Below are 18,911 nucleotides of genomic sequence, written 5' to 3'. Positions count from 1 at the left end.
CATCTACCCCTAGACGAAGCCCCTAGGGAGCTTTAGGAGCAGCCTGAGTAGCTTATCTGAACTTTCAGCTTCCCTTCCAAGTCACTGATAACATCTTTTCCTTGTTATAATAATATAGTCATTTAAACTTATTATCCCTTATGCTAAACAAAAATGCAGCACAGGCTGGGCCCAGTGGCTCACGCCTGTAATCCTAGCTCTCTGGGACGCTGAGGTGGGTGGATAGCTCGAGGTCAGGAGTTCAAGACCAGCCTAAGCAAGAGTAAGACCCTGTGTCTACTAAAAATAGAAATAAATTAATTGGCCAACTAATATATATAGGAAAAAATTAGCCAGGCATGGTGGCGTCCCAGCTACTTGGGAGGCTGAGGCAGAAGGATTGCTTGAGCCCAGGAGTTTGAGGTTGCTGTGAGCTAGGCTGACGCCACGACACTCACTCTAGCCAGGGCAACAGAGCAAGACTCTGTCTCAAGAAAAAAAAGAAAAAAAAAAAATGCAGCACAGCATAATGGTTAAGAACACAGCTCTGGGCCAGGCGTGGTGGCCTGTAATCCTAGCACTCTGGGAGGTTGAGGCGGTGGATCGCTCAAGGTCAGGAGTTCTAAACCGGCTGAGCCTGAGCAAGAGCAAGATCCTGCCTCTACTAAAAATAGAAAGAAATTAATTGGACAACTAATCTATATAGAAAAAATTAGCCAGGCATGGTGGCTCGAGTTTATAGTCACAGCTACTAGGGAGGCTGAGGCAGAAGGATCACTTGAACCCAGGAGTTTGAGGTTGCTGTGAGCTAGGCTGACGCTATGGCACTCTAGCCCAGGCAACAGAGTGAGACTCTGTCTCAAAAAAAAAAAAAAAAAAAAAAAAAGAACACAGGCTCTGGAATCAAATCAAACTGCCCATGTCAGAACCCTGTTCTGCAATTTACTAGCTTGAATGACCTTGGGCAAGTTATTCATTTTCATAGAGCATGCCTAAAATGGGGATGATACAAGCTACTTCATAGGGTTTTTATGAGCATCACATGAAATAATATATAGCATAATGGTGCTACAAAATAGTGAAAACTCAACATATATTCGTTCTGTCGAGCCTAATCTTATTTGGGTTGCAAAAAAAAAAAAAAAAAAGCTTCAATGAGGATTTGGTGAATGTGTGCAAACACCTTATCCTTCCCTGCCTCCACTTTAGAACTCATTGATGTGGTTGCACGTGGCTCTAGTGTAGCTGCCCAGAGCTCAGGCTGCCCTCCACCTATTTGGGGCAAAATCCTGCTTCAAAGTATGAGTACTTTTATCTTGGGTGAAGCCATTCTTGTCTTCTTTTTCTATCTTCATTGCTTAGGCTTATGCCCCCTAATTACTAAGTGAGGCTGGAGTTTCATACTATGGGGGAAATTTGGAGATTTGGGTAGGAGAAAGAGGCATGAGAAGCTAAAAAGACGCTGGGGTTGTCTATGCTGGCTCATGCTTCATGGTCTTGAGGTTTAACAGGCTGAGGGCTGGTCTGAGTGTCGCCTGCTCACACACACTTAAAGGAAGTATACCCCGGGCCCTGCCTGCTCCTTAGGACAGAAACACACACACACACACACACACACACACACACACAGAGAGAGAGAGAGAGAGAGAGAGAGAGAGAGAGAGAGAGAGAGAGAGAGAGAGAGAGAGAGAGAGAGAGAGAGAGAGAGAGAGAGAGAGAGAGAGAGAGAGAGAGAGAAACAGAAGATAATATAGATGTACAAATTTACTATAAACTTAAACTCCTAAGCCTTGTTACAGGTTCCCTGGCCGCAGACGGCTCCTTTAAGAGGCGGGCCCCATCCCGGCTAACAGAGGAAGTCCCCGCCCCCGGTTGCCAAGGTGCTCTGTGGCGTCGCATTCTCATTGGTGGGCGACGGTGGGGAGGTACCCAGAGGCGGCCATTTCCAACGAGCTGGCGGGGGCGAAAGATGGCGACGCCCCTTGGGTGGTCGCAGGGGGGGTCAGGATCTGTGTGTCTCGCCTTCGATCAACTGCGGGACGTGATTGAGTCTCAGGAGGAACTGATCCACCAGCTGAGGAATGTGGTATGCAGCCAGAAGAGCTCGGGGAGAGGCGGAGTGGACGCCGCATGGCGGGGGCGGGGCCGGGGCCGGACCCTGGTCCGAAGCAGGGGGCGTGGTTAGAACGCTTTGCCAATGGCGTCATCAGGAGGAGGCAGGGCTCTGCTGAGTCCTGGCCGGGAGGGGTGGAGCCAAGGGGGGCGGGACCTTCCTGAATATTTACCAGGGAATTTTAACCAAAATCAAGCAAGATTCTCCACTCTGGTTGATTGCTTGCTGCAGGGCCTGGTAGATATTTACTGAGCCTCAGTGTCCTCATCTTTGGTGGAGATGACTTCTCTGCGTTCCCAAGGCCCTCTCGTGCAGAGAATATGGATACCCTTCCGCAGAGTGAAATGCAGTGCCACACTGAATGCAGGACGTGCAGATTTGGCCCTTGCCCACGTTACCTTAAGGGCCTCCAACCCCTTTATGTCCTTTTGCTTTTGTCTTCGTAATCAGATCCCAGCTAATGGGTGCAAAGCATTTGAGTCACAGATTACCTGGACAGGCGTGATAGAATCCTGGCCAGATGGAGTCCCTGGTTTTTCTGTTTGCTTTTCTAATAATATCTTGATAGAAAAGTTGGGATGTATCTCCAGCTCAGAAATAAAGCTGGCTTCACATCTATTTCTCACTCTAATGGTTCTTAGACAAATTCTTCCCTTCTGGGAAGTTGGATGTGAAAGGAAGGCGAGAGAGACATGTTCTATTTGCTACCCTAATGCTGTCATTGAACAAAATGTATGCAGTGCTAGGCACTGAATTACCTTTGATTCCCTGAAGGTATCCAGATCTTTCTCTTGGCAGGTAGCCTTGGCTTTTGGGATGCTTTTTCTCTCTACCTCTCTTCTTCTGGCCCATTCTATTTACCAGTCAGATCCCAGGTCTAATATCCTCTTCTCCAGAAGCAATTCTGACCCTTCCCCAGGCTGGGTCAGGACCTCCTCTGGGCACCACAGCCCCCTGTGCATCCCCATCACAGCACACACCATGTTAGAAGTGTGGCCATGGGCTGTCTCCTCTATGACACTGGTTGTTCCTTGAGGGCAGTACTTAGAACTGAGTCTCAGTTTACCTGTGGAACTGAATTCTACCAGTGCCTCAGTCTCATCCTATGTGTCCTGCGCTTCATCCTGTTATCCATTTTTGGTCCTGGTCCCTGGCAAGCACCCCTTCCACCCCAACCTCAGGCCCTCCCTGAGCCAGGCTCTGTTGCAGATGGTTCTCCAAGACGAAAATTTTGTCAGTAAAGAAGAGTTCCACGCAGTGGAGAAGAAGCTGGTGGTAAGTAATGTCCTCTGTAGGTTCCTAATCTTCCCTCATTTCCCAAGATCCCTGTGGTTAGGCAGAGTCATTGAGTATTGGAGTCCAAAAGCCTCCAGACCTAGTAGTGAGGCCAGAATCTTCCTGTACTCTGGCTTCTGTGTGCCCCTCTGAGAAAGGGGGTTGGTTAGGGGAGCAGAGGCAACCCAAGGTGGCTTGGGGTAATGAAGTGACTGCTCCTGCCCCTGTAGGAAGAAAAAGCTGCCCATGCCAAGACCAAGGCCCTCCTGGCCAAGGAGGAGGAGAAGTTACAGTTTGCCCTCGGAGAGGTAGAGGTGCTGTCTAAGCAACTGGAGAAAGAGAAGCGGGCCTTTGAAAAAGCGTGAGTGGGCCTCAGTAGAAGGTGTGGAGGTCAGGGGTCCGACGTCTGCATGCCACAATGCCCATCCTCTCATTTTATCCTCCCCACCCAGGCTCTCCAGCGTCAAGAGCAAAGTCCTACAGGAGTCTGGCAAGAAGGACCAGCTCATCACCAAGTGCAATGGTAGGCGGGAGCCCCACGCTCCCCACCATGGTTCTATACGTGGGTTCTTTCCTAACAACCCAGTGCCTGTGTCACGGGCAGGGTTTCACCCCACCTTCTGTCCCCGGATGAGGATACAGGCAGGCCCCTGCGGGCCACACCCTCGAAAAAGCCTTCAGGGACCAGGCAGGCCACGGAAATGAGGAAAATCGGTGTACAATATTCTTCACGGCCATAAAAGAACGGGCTCGCTCCCATTTTTCGTGAAACGTACGACCTTCTTAGTCCACCTTTTGTTTTCCCACTTTTGATGGGTGTTAGAAATAGTGCATCTTACTGATAACTCTGTTATAAGAGGAACAACAGCACAAGCACAGTCCTGTTTGGGAGCTGACCTTAGTCTCAGGGTTGGGGACTCCACAGGGAGGAGTGGGGACTGTGGTGAAATGGAAAGCCATGTCCCCTCAGAGGTGTAGCCCTGCAAGGGGGGTCCAGGATTGCCAGATCTTTAAAAAAGAAACTGGAAACCAAGTTTTTTTTGTTTGTTTGTTTGTTTTGTTTTTGAGACAGTTTTTTTTGGTTTTTTTTTTTTTGTTGTTGTTGCCCAGGCTAGAGTAAGTGCTGTGGCGTCAGCCTAGCTCACAGCAACCTCAAACTCCTGGGCTCAAGCGATCCTCCTGCCTCAGCCTCCCAAGTAGCTGGGACTACAGGCATGCACCACCATGCCCGGCTAATTGTTTTGTATATATACTTTTAGTTGGTCAATTAATTTCTTTCTATTTTTAGTAGAGACGGGGTCTCGCTCAGGCTGGTTTCGAACTCCCGACCTCGAGCAATCTGCCCACCTCAGCCACCCAGAGTGCTAGGATTACAGGCATGAGCCACCGCGCCCGGCTGGAAACCAAGTTTTAATGGAAGCTCTTCTGACTTTTTAGTGCTGGCAACTGATTTAGAAATTTTAAAAGTATTGTGTGGGCCAAGTAACATATACCTGTGGGCCACCAGTTTTCAGCTCTGCTCTATGCAGATCCCTGTGGCCCACATGTTGGCTCAGTTGGTGCCATGAATTGTGGGACACTTTCAGAATCAGCTCCCTAGTGAACCCTTTTCATTTTCCTGGAATACTAAACGCTCTTCACCTAGTTTAAGAAGTAGGTATGAACTCCCTGTGCAGCATCTGCTTCATTCACCACAGCAGATCTCGAGTAGGCCAGAGCCCAAGCCCAAAAGAGGTTCACGGCCCCTCCTAGTATGGCTCCCACCTGGAGCCTTGGGCACTTTCCACCCACCCGTCCAGCCTTCTCTCCGCCCTGGTGAGTTCTGTCTCTGGGAGGATGCCAGCAGGCCAACAGGCCTCATGGTTGTTTGATCACTGGCTCCCGCCAGGGCCTGCTAGGGCCCAACAGGTGCTCACGGCCTCCACACTCACGGCTGCTGCTCCCCTAGTCCTTTCCCTCTCCCTGGACCTTCCCTCAATCCCCTAAAAGGAACCTGGGGTTCCCTCCTGGTGGAACCGGAGGGATCCTTCTTCCAGAGATCAGCCAAGGCCGAGGGACTTTGTATCTGCTTGTAAAAGGTCCATGTGTCATGGGGACAGGGCCTGGCTGCCTCCTCCCAGAATGTCCTGAACCCCACCTATGGGGCACAGCCCTCACCTGAACCAGGCTGGGGATCTGAACCTTACTCTGTCCCCCACGCCACTCCTACAACCTCTCCTTTTGTGGTTTTGGTTTGGGTTTTTTGTGGGGTTTTTTTTTTTTTTTTTTTTTTTTTGAGTCAGCGTCTTATTCTGTCGCCTGCCCCAGCTAGAGTGCAGTGGTGTCACCGTAGCTCACTGCAGCCTTGAACTCCCAGGCTCAAGTGATCCGCCTGCCTCAGCCTCCCAAGAAGCTGGGACTACAGGTGTCTACTACCAAGCCTGGCTAGTGTTTCCATTTTCAATAGAGTTGGGGTCTCGCTCTTGCTCAGGCTGGTCCTGAACTCCTAACCTCAAGCGATCCTCCTGCCTCAGCCTCCCAAAGTGCTAGGATTATAGGCATGAGCCACCGTACCAGCTTTGGTTTGGTTTTTATACTTACATAGTTCTTTATTTTTCTCAAAGGGATTTTTCTTTTTTAATTTTATTTATTGATTGATTGAGACAGAGTCTTACTCTGTTGCCCGGGCTAGAGTGCCATGGCGTCAGCCTAGCTCACAGCAACCTCACACTCCTGGGCTCAAGCAATCCTCCTGCCTCAGCCTCTCGAATAGCTGGGACTACAGGCATGTGCCACCATACCCAGCTAATTTTTTAATTTTTTGTAGAGTCGGGGTCTCACTCAGGCTGGACTCCAACTCCTGGCCTCAAGAGATCCTCGGATTATAGGTGTGAGTGACCTCGCCTGGACGCAAAGGGATTTTTTTAAACCATTTTCTCATTGGGTGCCACAGGCTTTTATTTTAAAGGAATCACACAAATTTCTAATTCTTTTTCCCAAAAGACCTTCACAACCAATTTATCTGGATTAGCTGGACAACCCTGGGCAGGAGGTTCCACAGTCATGGCCCCATGACTCATTCTCTCCCCTTCACCTGTGTCACTTTTGTCTTTCCCATGATGTGCCTTAACTTTTCACTAAATCTTCTCTTCTGAAATCTTAAATGCTTCATCATTTCTGTATTCTCATAGCTTGTGTTCTAATTAATTAATCCTTGTCCAACCTTTAAGGGCAGTGGGATTTCTGTATGAGTCAAAATTTTCCGGGGCTCCATGAAGGACCGTTATGTAAATGAAGCAGCCCCAGACCCTTACAGCCTCCATGGATTTTGATACAAGACACAAAAGTCATCTTGGCGTCCAACATGCACTGACTTTGGGGGTAGGCTTTGCCACCACTTTCTCACGGGGTGCTCCCCACCCCACTGTGGGACAGGGGCTGTCTCTGTCCCCATCTTATAGATGAGGAAATAGATCTGAAAAGGGAGGCAACTCCCAAAGTACTAATACTGTCTTATCAATATTAACTTTTTGAAATGTAGCCTTTTCTGTTCTCTGATCTGTTCCTGAGTCTTTTTTTTTTTTTTTTTTTGAGACGGGGTCTCACTATATCACCCAGGATAGTCTCGAACTCTTGGCCTCAAGTGATCCTCCCACCTCAGCCTCCCAAGTAGCTGGGATTACAGCTCAAGCTGCCACACCAGGCCAGTTCCTGAGACTCAGCTCTCCTTTCAGGAGCTGCCTGTTTAAGGGCAGGGACGGCATCTTCTCCCACCACTCCTGAAGCCCTGGCACAGGGCTGAGCACCCAGCCAACCCTCTGGAAGGGCTGGTTGGACTGATGTTGACAAAATTAGGTCATGTTTCTGAGTCCTAAACTCCCAGCGGACATCCCATTCATTTATTCCACAAATACATTTATTATGTGCTTACTATGTGCCAGGCACTGTTTTAGGCCTTAGGGATAAAACAGTGACTAAAACGAACATCCTTGTCATTGTGGACCTTACATTCCCTTAGGGGAGAAGACAAATGAGTGAAATATATGGTGTGTTAGATATAAGTGCTAAGAAGAAAAATGAAGCAGGGAGAGGGGATAGGAAATATCGGGAAAGGTTACAATTTTTAGACTAGGGAGGATCTCGCCAAGGAGGTGACATCTGTAAAGACCTGGAGGAGTTGAGGGCAGGGCTGTTCACCTCTCTCTAAAGGACTTCCGCCTGACCTCACAGTGGGTCTGCTGGTCCAGAATAGAGTTGTGAGGTCACTGACACAACAATCAGACATTGCCCTCCCCCCCAAGCCTGCATAATACACCCATTCATACGAAGGTATCAGCACTAGTCATGGAGAGCCCCTGGGTGCGGAAGCCAAGTTCTGAAAAGTCCCCTGAGGGGATGCCTCATCTCAGGAAGAAGCCCGCAGGATGGGAACCACCCCTCCTCCCTGCCTCTCTCCCCCACAGAGATTGAGTCTCACATTATAAAGCAAGAAGATATACTTAATGGCAAAGAGAATGAGATTAAGGAGTTGCAGCAAGTTATCAGCCAGCAGAAACAGATCTTCAGGTGAGGGCCCTGGGCCAGCTGGGGGTTGTTGGTGAAAGTGGGGAGCCAGACGTCTGGCCCCTGCCCTGGGCTGTCCACAGCCCACCCAGCGGGCTCCATTGCAGGAATCACATGTCTGACTGCCGGATCCAGAAGCAGCAGGAGAACTACATGGCCCAGGTGCTGGACCAGAAGCATAAGAAAGCCTCGGGGACGCGTCAGGCTTGCAGCCGCCCGCGTCTCAGGGAAAAATAAAATGGCTGTTCTCTGGCTGAAATGCCCAACCTCTGCCTTCTCTGCTCAGGGAATCCCCCAACCCTGCCCTTCCCATCTCTGGGGGTCCCTTTGCCACAGACCTGACCTCCAGGGAAAGAGGGCGCTTCTTTTTGCCCGCCCGCCTTCTAGGCCTTGGTGACCTGAGAGAGAATCAAGTCACCTGGGTGGCACACAGTCTTGCACCACCACCTGCTAGGCCACTTCTGGGGGCAGAAGGGGATGCTACTCAAGCCTGCAGCCCTTGTCACTTCCCTGCCTCCCTTGGGTCCATGGGAGTGGGGGTTTGTTGTCCAGTAGGCGCTGCTCCTTACTTTTGGTATTTAATCCCTTCTGATATAAACAGCCCTGGTTATCCCAGTAACATCCACCCCACTCCTAGTGCCCTTGTGATTTTAACTCTCAAGTTGGCTACAAGGCAGGAAGGGGTGTGTGTGTATGTGTGAGAGAGAACCCCTAACCATAAAGTTCCAGGACCCCAATGAATATGGGAAATCAGCTTTTATCACATAACAAGAATGTCAGAGCCATGATTCACATTTGTGCCTTCTTACACCTCCCCCAAACAGAAGGTCATCTGTCTTCACAAATGGGAGGAAGGGAAAAAGACACCACTGCTTCTTTTTGAGGTGAGGAAAGGGTCTGGGAAGGGACCACACTTGCTCAAGTTGCGCGGACAGGGCTGGATGTGATGGACAGGCTAGATTCTTTCAGGAGCCATCACCGAGTGTGCCCTAGGTGATCATGGGGACACATCCAGGGGGCAGGGGCCCCACTTCAGGGAAGGAAGAGTAGGATTTGCCAAGTCTAGCCTTTCCTGGGTAGCGTGAGGGTGACTGCACAGGATGGGCCAGTGCACTTGCTCCAGGGCCAGCTGGAGCCTGAGTCACAGCAGGACCTTGAAGCCAGAAGTTTAAGGGCAAGTGGTGCCCACTGTCCCCAGACAATGACAGGTGGTGGCTGCTCCTCCACCAGCACCTGTCCCAGGGCAGGTCTTAAGGTTCTGGGGGCTGGAATGAGGGCCTTGTGGGTTCCTGGGGGAGCACAGGGCTGTTCTTGCCTCAGGGGGCTTAGAGAGGGTACCACAAGCTACCTCAAAGGTTCCAGGGCTTGTCCTGGGTGCTAGGCGGCTTGTCACGGCTAGAGCTGTCCACTCCCGCCCCTTGCCATAGATCCCACTAAGGGCAGTGGGCCCGGCCAGGGACAGCACCTTCTTGAGGCCCCAGCACCACTTCTAGAGTCGGGGAAGTCTTCGAGCCTGCTTTCTCCTCACCTGCCTGTTGGCTTGGCTTGCGGGCTTGCGGGGGCAGGGCCCAAGGCCGGGGTCTCTCGGCCTGGCACGCCGCTGGCTCAGGAGTGGATGCGGCCGCTTTAAGGCGCGGTGATCCCACGGCATCCTCGGGCGGGGCGGGGACAGAGCAGGCGCCACCAGCGGAGGCGAAAGCGAGGGAGGTAGTGCGCGGTGTCCGGCCCCACCATGCTGACCGCGCTCACCCCGCCAGCCGTGCCTGGGATCCCGAGGCAGCTGCCCGCGGCCCCCGCGCGGCGCCAGGACTCCTCCGGTTCGTCCAGCTCCTACCACACGGCTCCGGGTTCTCCGGAGCCCCCGGACGTTGGGCCGGACGCGGAAGGCCGAGCGAACTGGCCCTGGGTGGCCCCTGGGCGGGGGGCGGGCGCGCAGCCTCGCCTGTCCGTCAGCGCCCAGAATAGCCGCCAGCGGCACTGGCCCGGCTCGGGTTTCCCGCGAGGCCCGGGCTCCGGCCCGCGGCCACCCCTGCCCCAGCTGCGCACGCTGCCGTCGGGGGAGATGGAAGTCATCTTCGGCGTCGGGACCCTGTTCAGCCGCTCCGCCGCGGAGGATCGCGAGGTGCAGCAGCTCACGGAGCAGGCCTTGGGCAGCCCCTTAGCGCCAGAGCCATCGTCTCCCGCCCCTGTCCCACTGCAGCCCCAGGCCCCCGACGGTGGCTCTCGCTGGGCCACATACCTGGAGCTGCGACCCGAGGGGCCGAGTCCTGCCTCCCCAACGCAGTTTGAGTGTGTGGAGGTGGCGCTGGAGGAACGCACGGCGCCCGCCAAGGCCCGGACGGTGCCCAAGCGTCAGATCGAGCTGCGCCCCCGGCCCCAGAGTCCCCAGCGCGTGGCTGTCGCACCGCGCCCCCGACTGCTCCTGCGCACCGGCTCTCTTGACGAGTCACTGAGTCGCCTGCAGGCCGCGGCGGGCTTCGTGCAGACAGCGCTGGCCAAAAAACTGAGCCCCGAGGCCCCAGCCCCTAGCAGCGCCGCCTTTGAGCCCACAGGACGGTCGGAACCCGCGACCCGGGAAACAGCCCGCAGCACTCGTGTGGTCTTGGAGAAGGCTAAGTCTCGGCCACTTCGTGTACACGACAGTTCGGCCACAGCAAAAGCCCCAAGGCCGTGGCCCAGCCTCCGAGAGCGCGCCATTCGGCGCGACAAGCCGGCTCCTGGGACCCAGCCGCTGGGTCCTGTTAGTTCCAGCATCTTCCTACAGTCGGAGGAGAGGATCCAGGAGGCGCGCAAGACTCGGTTCCCGCGAGAGACTCCGGATCGAACCGTCCCGAGGGCACGGAGTCCGCCTTTCGAGTCTGTAGTCCCCTGGGAGGTTCCAAGCAGGACTGTGAGGCCCAGAGGCCCGTCCCCGCCGTCGCAGACTCCAAATGGAGCCCTGCGAGGTCCTCGCTGCCCATCCCCCCAGGACCTGTCCCCGTGGGATCGGACCATTCGGAGGGGGAGTAGCCCGTCGTTCCCAGAAGCATCCTCCGCGTGGGAAAATCAGGATCCCGCCGTCGAAGAAACTGTTGGCAGGAGAAGCCCTTCGCCTCCCACCCTTTCCCGGTGGGACGAGGGTGTTGCTAGAGCAGAAAACCCGTCCCCCAACGCTCCTTCCCAGTGGGAGATTCCGCATCCCGCAGTGGGAGACGAGGAAGAGCCGGATAGGAGCCCGCCCCTGCCGACCTCGTTCACATGGGAAGCTCCAGACCGTCCCGTTGGGACTCGGAGCCCGTCACCCCGAGAGACGCGGGGTCCCGTGGTGCGCGGCTCCTCCGTGGTATTTACGCGGGAAGCTCAAAATGGCGAAGCTCAGGAGTTGGCGCCATCGACACCGTCAGCACCCGGGACTCCAGAACCTGCAGAGCTGCAGAGTCCATCCACACGGGGGATTCCGGATCTTGCCTTCCGAGGCAGTGAGCCGTCGCCGGAGGCGGCTGCCCCGGAGCCGCCCTGCAGTCACCTTGTGGGCACGTTGGACGCCGATGCTCGCCCAGAAGCCTTGGGCCGTGGAGAAGCGGCCTCGGGACGCCAGCGTGTGGCCGTTCCGCGGCCCAGAGACGTGCGCAAGATGGTGAAGACCACGTACGCGCCGAGCTTCGCGGCGGGCGCGGGGCTGCCTGCGCCTCCTGCTGACCCCTGCGGGGAGGAGGACCGCGCCTCCACGACGCGGGAGCTGCCGGCGCTGGGGCCCCCCGCGCCGGCTCACTACACTTCCATTTTTCTTAAGGACTTTCTGCCGGTCGTGCCGCACCCCTACGAGCCTCCAGAGCCACCCCTCGACACAGTCCCCCGGGACGCCTCGAAGCCTAACGGGGTCGTGCGGCGGAGAGCAGAGAACAGCACGGCAAAGCCCTTCGCGCGCACAGAGATCCGCCTGCCTGGCGCCCTGGCCTTGGGCCGCCGGCCCGAGGTAACCCCGGCCGCCCGAGTGCGCGCTCCTGGCGGAGAGGACCCGGGCGCAGAGCCGCGTCGCCTCGTCCCGGATGGCGAGGGTCGGACCAGCCCTCTAGGCGGCGCTCGCAACTCAGCCCAACGGCCCCCCGTAGAGCCAGCAGGGGCCCGACCAGCCCGCCCCAGCTCCCCACGGGCACACCCCGACTCGAGCCCTGAGGTAGTACCCACACTGGAGACACCCCCTGAGGCCCCCGAGCCCGCGGCTGCCGTCCAGGCGCCCCTGCCGCGGGAGCCCCAGGCGTCGGCCGGCAGGGTAGCCCCTGCCCAGCCTCGCGCTGCCTCGGCGCCTCCCACGGACCGGTCCCCGCAAGGCCCCCCCCAGGGCGAGCGCAGGCTGCCCGGGGCGGCGCACCCGGGGAAGGTCCTGGTGGACCCGGAGAGCGGCCGCTACTACTTTGTGGAGGTGCCGCGGCAGCCTCGGCTGCGGCTGCTCTTCGACCCCGAGAGCGGGCAGTACGTGGAGGTCCTGCTGCCGCCAGCGTCCCCCGGGCCACCCCGTCGCGTCTACACCCCATTGGCCCTGGGGCCCGGCCTCTACCCGCCCGCCTATGGGCCTATCCATGGCCTCTCACTGCCACCGTCCCCGGGCCCGCCGGCTCTCGGCAGCCCCCAGCTACCCTGGGCGTCTGAGGCGGGCGCCCTGGACGGGATGTACTACCTGCCGGTGAGCGGGACCCCCAGCCCCACACCTCCGCTGCTCCTCTGTGCCCCGCCCTCCAGCTCGGGTAGCACCCAGCCTGGCAAGGGCTCCTTGTTCCCGTTGTGAGGCCCCAGGGCCTGATCTCCATGGAGTTGGGGCCCTCGGATGGCCTTGGAGGTTCTGGCATCCAGTCTCTTGCCCTCCTTTCCTTCCGTCACCTCTTTCTTTGGCCTATCCCAGCCAGTTGTCAGACCAGAAGTGACCTTCAGAGAAAGTGTCTGAGAGCCGGGACTGATGGAGTTGGAGCTTAGGACGTGGCTGCCTCCTTCCACCCTCAACAAAATTGTACATCCCTTTCCCAGGCATTCCCAGGGTGTGGCGTGTGTGTTTACGTGTGTTTGTGTGTGTGCAGGCGAGCAAATACGGAAAAGCGTGGAGTCCCAGGGCTTAGCCCCAGGAGCCAATCCAAGGAGGTGTTGGGGTTCCCAGAAGGCAGCAGGAGTAGGAGCAGCAGGGGACAGGGCTGTCCCCAGAGGTAGTGAGCTATCTGTCTCTCCCTGATGGTGGGCCCAGCTGAGGTGGAGCTGGCACAGGTGAGATGGAAGGGAAGGACTGGCTATGCAGTCTGCTCTTTGCAAGAGGGGCTGACCTTTGGCCTGGGAGGCTGCAGGGGGTGGGCAGTGGGGAGGGGACAGCAAGTGCAGGTGGGGCAAGGAAGTAACACAGGGAGGGGCTGCGAGACAGCCTGGCATTTGGGGTGGGAAGACTGGGGGTAAGGTGGGCCCAGGTGCTGTGGTCTCCAGCTGGGAGCCTGGCTCCCCAAGGCTCCCCTGAGCCCCAGTCTCCCACGTGGCTTCTGCTGAGTCCCAGAGCTGAGCTGCCTCATCCTGGGGTGGGGGCAAGGCTTCAGCCACTCCCACCCAGGTAGGTGGCAGGTGAAATGAGTCCTCGGGAAGGACACACAAGAGGGAGGGTGGCTGGGCTGTTGTCCGAGGGTAGCCTTGCCTCCTTGGGTGGGTGGATGATGGGCTAGGCTGGCAGTAGAAGGGGTCCCCCTGTGTGTGGTGGGTCAGAGGGACCTGAAGCTCCCAGCTGGTCCCACTCCCCTTGGTCACAGCACAGGAAGGGACAGGACCCAGAGTCTGTGCTTCAGTTGCCCTGAGATTCCAGGAGCCCCTGAGGAAGGCTGAGGGAGATGAGGGGTCTGCAGGAGGTGGGAGGTGGTCTGCGTGGGGTCTGTGTGTCGTTCTGAGCCTGAAATGGCTGGGCCTTGCTGGACTGGTGTGTGGCGTGCCGAGTGTGGGGGAGGACAGTTCCCATTAGAAGCAGTGTCCAGGATGGAGATCAGCACTGTCCTTGTCCAGGACTATGCAGGCCAGGTTCCTCAGAGTCCCTGCCACCCTGCCCTGGACTGCAGGCTGCCTAGAACAATGAGACAGAATAACCTGGACATTTCTTAGCTGAAGACGCTGGTTCCGATGGCATGGAGGTTCCTAGGGTCACCCCAGGTGCCTCACCTCACCCTGGTGTGCAATAAATAAATCGCTGGCCCGTGGAGCCATGGTGGGTGAAATAACTGGTGTAAGTGCCTGATTTCCTGCCCTTCCAGGCCTCGGTAGGCCTGGGTATCGGGGACCTCAGGGCCAGGGAGGCAGACCACATGTGTCTTTCACATTCTGTGGGGTCCCCACCTCAGTGAGTTGCCTACCAAGAGGGAGCCCGAGGCCAGCAAGCACACCTGTGGCCTTATTCCTCCAGGTAGTGGAGTGGCCAGGGGGCTTCAGGGCCAATCAGGCTTGGGTTCCAATCTCAGCATGGCCCCTGTAGCTGTGTGGCCTTGGGTTTGTCACTTCCCTCTGAGCCTTTGTGTTTTCAGGGGCAGAATAAAGATGACAGTCACCACTTCCTCCCACAAGGTGCTCGGCACAGTGCCCGCCACTTGGCAGGCCACAGGACGTAGGAGGCATCAGCCCCCATGTGTCCTTGCCCAGCCCTGGCCCCTCTCCTCACCTCATTGTCCCCCCTCTGTGAAATGGAGCTGAGTGGGCTGGAGCTGGGTCCTGCAAGAGGAAGTGCACACGTGGCATCTCCAGGCCTGGGGGAGGGGAGAGAATGGGAGGGGTGAGGTGTGAGTTCCCCATTGGTCTAGGCCGCGCGTTCTGTGGCGGTCCCCACTGCACACACGCACACCTGCACCCCAGCCATAGCCCACACTCGCTGAGCTGGCTCTGGAGGCCATGCAGCTGTCACTGTCACTGCTGCTGCTGCTTCTGGGAGCCTGGACCATCCCAGGCAGTCTCGGGGACAGGGACCTGCTCACTGCCACTGCCCCAGAGCTGGACGATGAGGAGAAGTACTCAGCTCACATGCCTGCTCACCTGCGCTGTGACGCCTGCAGGGCTGTGGCTTACCAGGTGAGTCCTTCCCTGCCTTTCCCCTACTCTGCCTAGACCTCGTCTCAAGCCAGACCCCCCACCTACCTCACACTCCGCCTCTGGCCTTTGACCTCCAGCACTGGCATCAAGCCCCAGACTCAGCTTTCCATGACACTGCCATCCCCACCTCACCTGAACCTCCGTCTGCCTGCCTGTCACAGCAGACAGTCCGGCACAGACCCGCAGCACCTTGACACCCCAGGGAATCACCTGCCTGTCCTTTGAGACTGCTCCCTGTCCAGGCCCATCCTCAGGTCTGGCCTCCCTCCCCAGATCTGACTTGGGTGCCCTTGCATACGTGTACATGCTGCACACGTGCACACGTGTTGAGTGCCTGCGTGTTTGAGCATGCGTGTGAGTGCACACGTGCACCTGCTGAGCGTGTCTGTGCCAGTATTTCTACTTGTGCAGGGCTGTGAGTGCTCATGCCATTGACGATTAGGATCTTTTTTTTTCTCTTTCATTCTTCTTGTAAAATTGTAAAATAGCACGTGCTACTTGGCAGCTGTGCCCTGGAGTAGGAGCCCCAGCGCTCAGGCCCACCTCCACCTCAGCACTCTGCCCCACCCCCAGCCCCGGGAAGTGGCTCCTGCCTCGTTCTAGCTCTTGGGTTTCGGGGCGGGCTGTGCCGCCTGCCTCCCTCGCAGGTGCTTCCTGCTCGGCCGGCTCCCCTGCCGCCTCATTCCCCCAGAGCCTCCCTCCCGTCTGTCCCCTGTGAGCAGCGGTCCTGAGACGCTGGCCCCAGCCCCTCCTTGTTCCAGATGGGGCAATACCTGGCAAAGGCAGAGGCCCAGCTTCATGCTCCAGACTCTGAGGGGCGGCGGGAGCTGCGCGAGTCGGTATACACAGACGTCCTGGACTTGAGCTGCTCCCAGAAGTGGCAGGAGTGAGTTGCCAACCTTCACCTCCCTCCTCCCTGGGCAGGGCTGGCGGGTGGAGATGCCACTGTCCCACTCAGCACATACTCCACCGGGGCTCTAGGCCAAGGGAGGGGCTGGCTGGGACGAAGTCTGGGCTCGAGCTGGGAGCAAGTGGGAGAGCAGAGGGCCAGTGAACAAGGTCGGTGTGTGACCTTGGGCCAGGGGATTTCCGTCTCTGAACTCAGCAAATGCCCAGCGTGGAGTAGAGACAGGTCTCTGTGCTGGGCTCCCACCAATGCCAAACCCCTCTTCTCACCGCTGCCAGCTACGGGGTCCGAGAAGTGAACAAGGTGAAACAGCTCGTGGGCCCAGGGCTTAGCAAGGGACCAGAGCCGAGCATCAGCGTGATGGTCACAGGGGGCCCGTGGCCGGTCAGGTGATGGTGGGCGCGGAGTGGGGGTTGGGATGGAGCCCCGGTTTGCCCCTCTGTGTGCCAGGCAGGGTCTGAGGCTCCTGCTGGGCTCCCCTAGGCTCTCCACGACATGTCTGCACTACTTGGGGGAATTTGGGGAAGACGGTATCTATGCAGCCCACCGACAAGGCCGGGAGGAGCTGGAGGCATTGCTGTGTAGGGGTCCACGGGGGGCCTGCTCGAAGGAAGTGCCAGCCACGCGGGAAGACCTCTAGGCCTGGACTCTGTCTTCCTCTGGATCATCCCCATTCCTGTCTGCAGGCTGCCAGCAGGCAGGGAGGTGTCACGTGGGCTGCCACCCTCCCTCTGGCTCTGGGCCTGGGCGGGAGCCAAGTTCGTCCCCTCTGGACTCAAATAAAACCCAGTGACCCCGACTCCTCTCTGCAAAAGGTGCTTTCCTGTTCCCTCACTCGCAGCAGCAGTCAGCACAGGAGACTTCTGTGAGCAAACGTGTGGAGCTTTTTCTCCAGGAACCAAGAAAGCAATCAGTTCTGCAGTGGACACTGGCTACGTGTCCTCCAGTTCCATTGTGACCCCATCCACTCGGAGATGGTGCCAGCTCCCACAGGCTGAGCTCAGTTCCCCGAGACTACCCTCATTCAGATGCCAGTCTCAGTCGGGGCCTCCAGAACTCCTGACGCTGGGTTTCCCGCGGCCCCTCTCCCCGTCTCGGGCTCCATCAGTTTGCTGGAGCCGCTCACAGAACTCAGGGAAACACTTACATTCGCCAGTGTGTTGTAAAGGGCATTACCAAGCACACGGATGCAGAGGTGCACAGGGTGAGGTGTGGAGGAAGGGGCGCAGAGCTTCCTCGCCCCCCTGGGCATGCCACCCTCCAGGAACCTCCGCATGCTCTGCTCTCTGCAAGCCCTCTGAACCTTGTCCTTTTGGGGTTTTATGGAGGCTTCATTACGTAGGCATGATTGATTAAGCCATTGGCTATTGGTGATCAACTAAACCCTCAAACTCCTCTCCCCTTCCCAGAGGTTGGGGTTGGGCTAAAAGTCCCAACCCTCTAATCCTGCCCGGGTCTTTCCAGCGACCAACCACTGCCCTGAAGCTACCTAGGGGCTGCCAGGCATCATTAGCAAAGGAAAAAACATCATTTTTTTTTTTTTTTTTTTTGAGATAGAGTCTTGCTCTGTTGCTCCAGCTAGAGGGCAGTGACATCATCATAGCTCTCTGCAACCTCAAATTTCTGGGCTCAAGCAATCCTCCTGCCTCAGCTTTCCAAGTAACTGGTACTATAGGTGTGCACCACCATGCCTGGCTAATTTTTCTATTTTTTATAGAGATGGGGTCTCACCTTTGCTCAGGCTGGTCTTGAACTTCTAACCTCAAGCAATCCTCCCGCCTTGGCCTCCTAGAGTGTTAGGATTACAAGTGTGAGCCATTTTGGAGATTCTTAAGATTTCAGGAACTGTATGCCAGGAAACAGGGTCCAGTTGAAGACCAAATATACAATTTCAGTACATCACATCCCTCCTAGGAGGGCCTAAAACACATCCCTACAATTTCCTAGGGACAGGAGAGAGCTGTCATGGTTGGAAATGTGAGCAAGCTATCAAAGGCATATGGAACCACTTATATGCATGGTGACACCCCAGGTGCTCAAAGCCACCATGAGAGAAAAGAAAACTGAGGCAAACGCTGCAGGCAGGCCACCTTTCAGCACATCTGCTCTGACCGCTCCATTCAATCTGTGCCCCTCCCAGAACCCACCTCTCACGCCCATGGCCGCTCACCTTCCACACTCTGCCTTTGTCTCCAGCTGCTGCGGGTGGGCCCCGGGTGCCTGCCTGGCACGGAGCAGGGCAGGTTCCTAACCAGCCAGATCCAGCATCTTGGCTCGCAGTCCTGCTCTCCCCAGAATTCTTCTGGCTGGAGGCCCTTTCCTTAGGAAAAGTGGGACCCTGGGCCCCACTTGGGTCTGGGAACCTGAGATCAGTGGCACCATGACTTTCAGTTTCTTTTGTGAGTGTCTCTGATCGGCTGAAGCCCTGGGAGGGAGACAGAGCGGACACTCTAATCTTCATTTGACAGACAGACACGGAAACTGAAGCTTAGGCAACAGAAGAGGCTCCAGCCGTCCCCGGCTGAGCAGTGGCAGGGCTGGGACGGGGTTCCGATTTTGGGGGTGGGCGAAGGCCGGCTGCGGGAGGAATGGAAGTGCCCCAGGCAGGCCCTGACCAGGCTTTCCGGGGAGCTGCACTGGAACCGGAGCCCCTCCATCTGTCACCTACTGCAGCACCTGCCTCAGGCCCTCCTTCCCTGGCCCCCTTTCAGGAGAGAACCCCTAGGCACCATGGGGACAGCCAGGCCAAGGAACCGGCTGAGCAGTCGAGCAGTCGGCAGTACCGGGTGTGGAGCTGGGCCCCTGTGTGACACGTGTTTCCGCGGAGCGATTTAGCGAGACTGCATCGGAGTCTGGGTGTGTGTGTGTGGGTCCATTGTGCTCGTGTGTATCTAGCACCGTGTACAATTCTCCACTTTGTCGCTACGTGCGTCATGTGGTTTGGGTTGAATTGAGTGTCCTTGGAGATGTGTCTGCAGGGGGTGGGGCTCTGGGTAGCAGCCCCCCTGGGGAGTACTGGGC

At 56.8% G+C, this 18,911-nt stretch overlaps 3 protein-coding genes across 4 annotated transcripts; all 3 read left to right on the top strand.

Moving 5' to 3' along the window:
• The first annotated feature begins 1,814 nt into the window (after nucleotides 1-1,814).
• Nucleotides 1,815-8,168, top strand: SPATA24 (spermatogenesis associated 24). Its single transcript, XM_012749032.3, has 6 exons — nucleotides 1,815-2,065; nucleotides 3,302-3,367; nucleotides 3,598-3,728; nucleotides 3,820-3,890; nucleotides 7,810-7,912; nucleotides 8,017-8,168. The coding sequence occupies exons 1-6, from the start codon at nucleotides 1,949-1,951 to the stop codon at nucleotides 8,144-8,146; spliced, it is 618 nt and encodes a 205-aa protein (XP_012604486.1). The 5' UTR covers nucleotides 1,815-1,948; the 3' UTR covers nucleotides 8,147-8,168.
• Nucleotides 8,169-9,641: 1,473 nt separating this feature from the next.
• On the top strand, nucleotides 9,642-13,251 carry PROB1 (proline rich basic protein 1). The gene has a single exon (XM_012749018.3). The coding sequence runs from the start codon at nucleotides 9,642-9,644 to the stop codon at nucleotides 12,672-12,674; it is 3,033 nt and encodes a 1,010-aa protein (XP_012604472.2). The 3' UTR covers nucleotides 12,675-13,251.
• Nucleotides 13,252-14,700: 1,449 nt separating this feature from the next.
• On the top strand, nucleotides 14,701-16,689 carry MZB1 (marginal zone B and B1 cell specific protein). Of its 2 annotated transcripts, none has more exons than XM_075996097.1 (4): nucleotides 14,701-14,962; nucleotides 15,745-15,869; nucleotides 16,169-16,274; nucleotides 16,374-16,572. In XM_075996097.1, exons 1-4 carry the CDS (start codon nucleotides 14,786-14,788, stop codon nucleotides 16,473-16,475), a joined length of 510 nt encoding a protein of 169 aa, XP_075852212.1. In that variant the 5' UTR covers nucleotides 14,701-14,785; the 3' UTR covers nucleotides 16,476-16,572. The 2 variants fall into 2 exon arrangements, with proteins under 2 accessions (XP_075852212.1, XP_012604488.2); XM_012749034.3 differs by having other exon boundaries at nucleotides 14,703-14,962; nucleotides 16,169-16,279; nucleotides 16,374-16,689.
• Nucleotides 16,690-18,911: the final 2,222 nt, after the last annotated feature.

The sequence above is a fragment of the Microcebus murinus genome, chromosome 21, assembly GCF_040939455.1.
Source record: "Microcebus murinus isolate Inina chromosome 21, M.murinus_Inina_mat1.0, whole genome shotgun sequence".
NCBI classification, from domain to species: Eukaryota; Metazoa; Chordata; class Mammalia; order Primates; family Cheirogaleidae; genus Microcebus; species Microcebus murinus.
The sequence above is the reverse complement of the archived record's forward strand: the minus strand, read 5'-3'. Positions and strand labels throughout refer to the sequence as shown.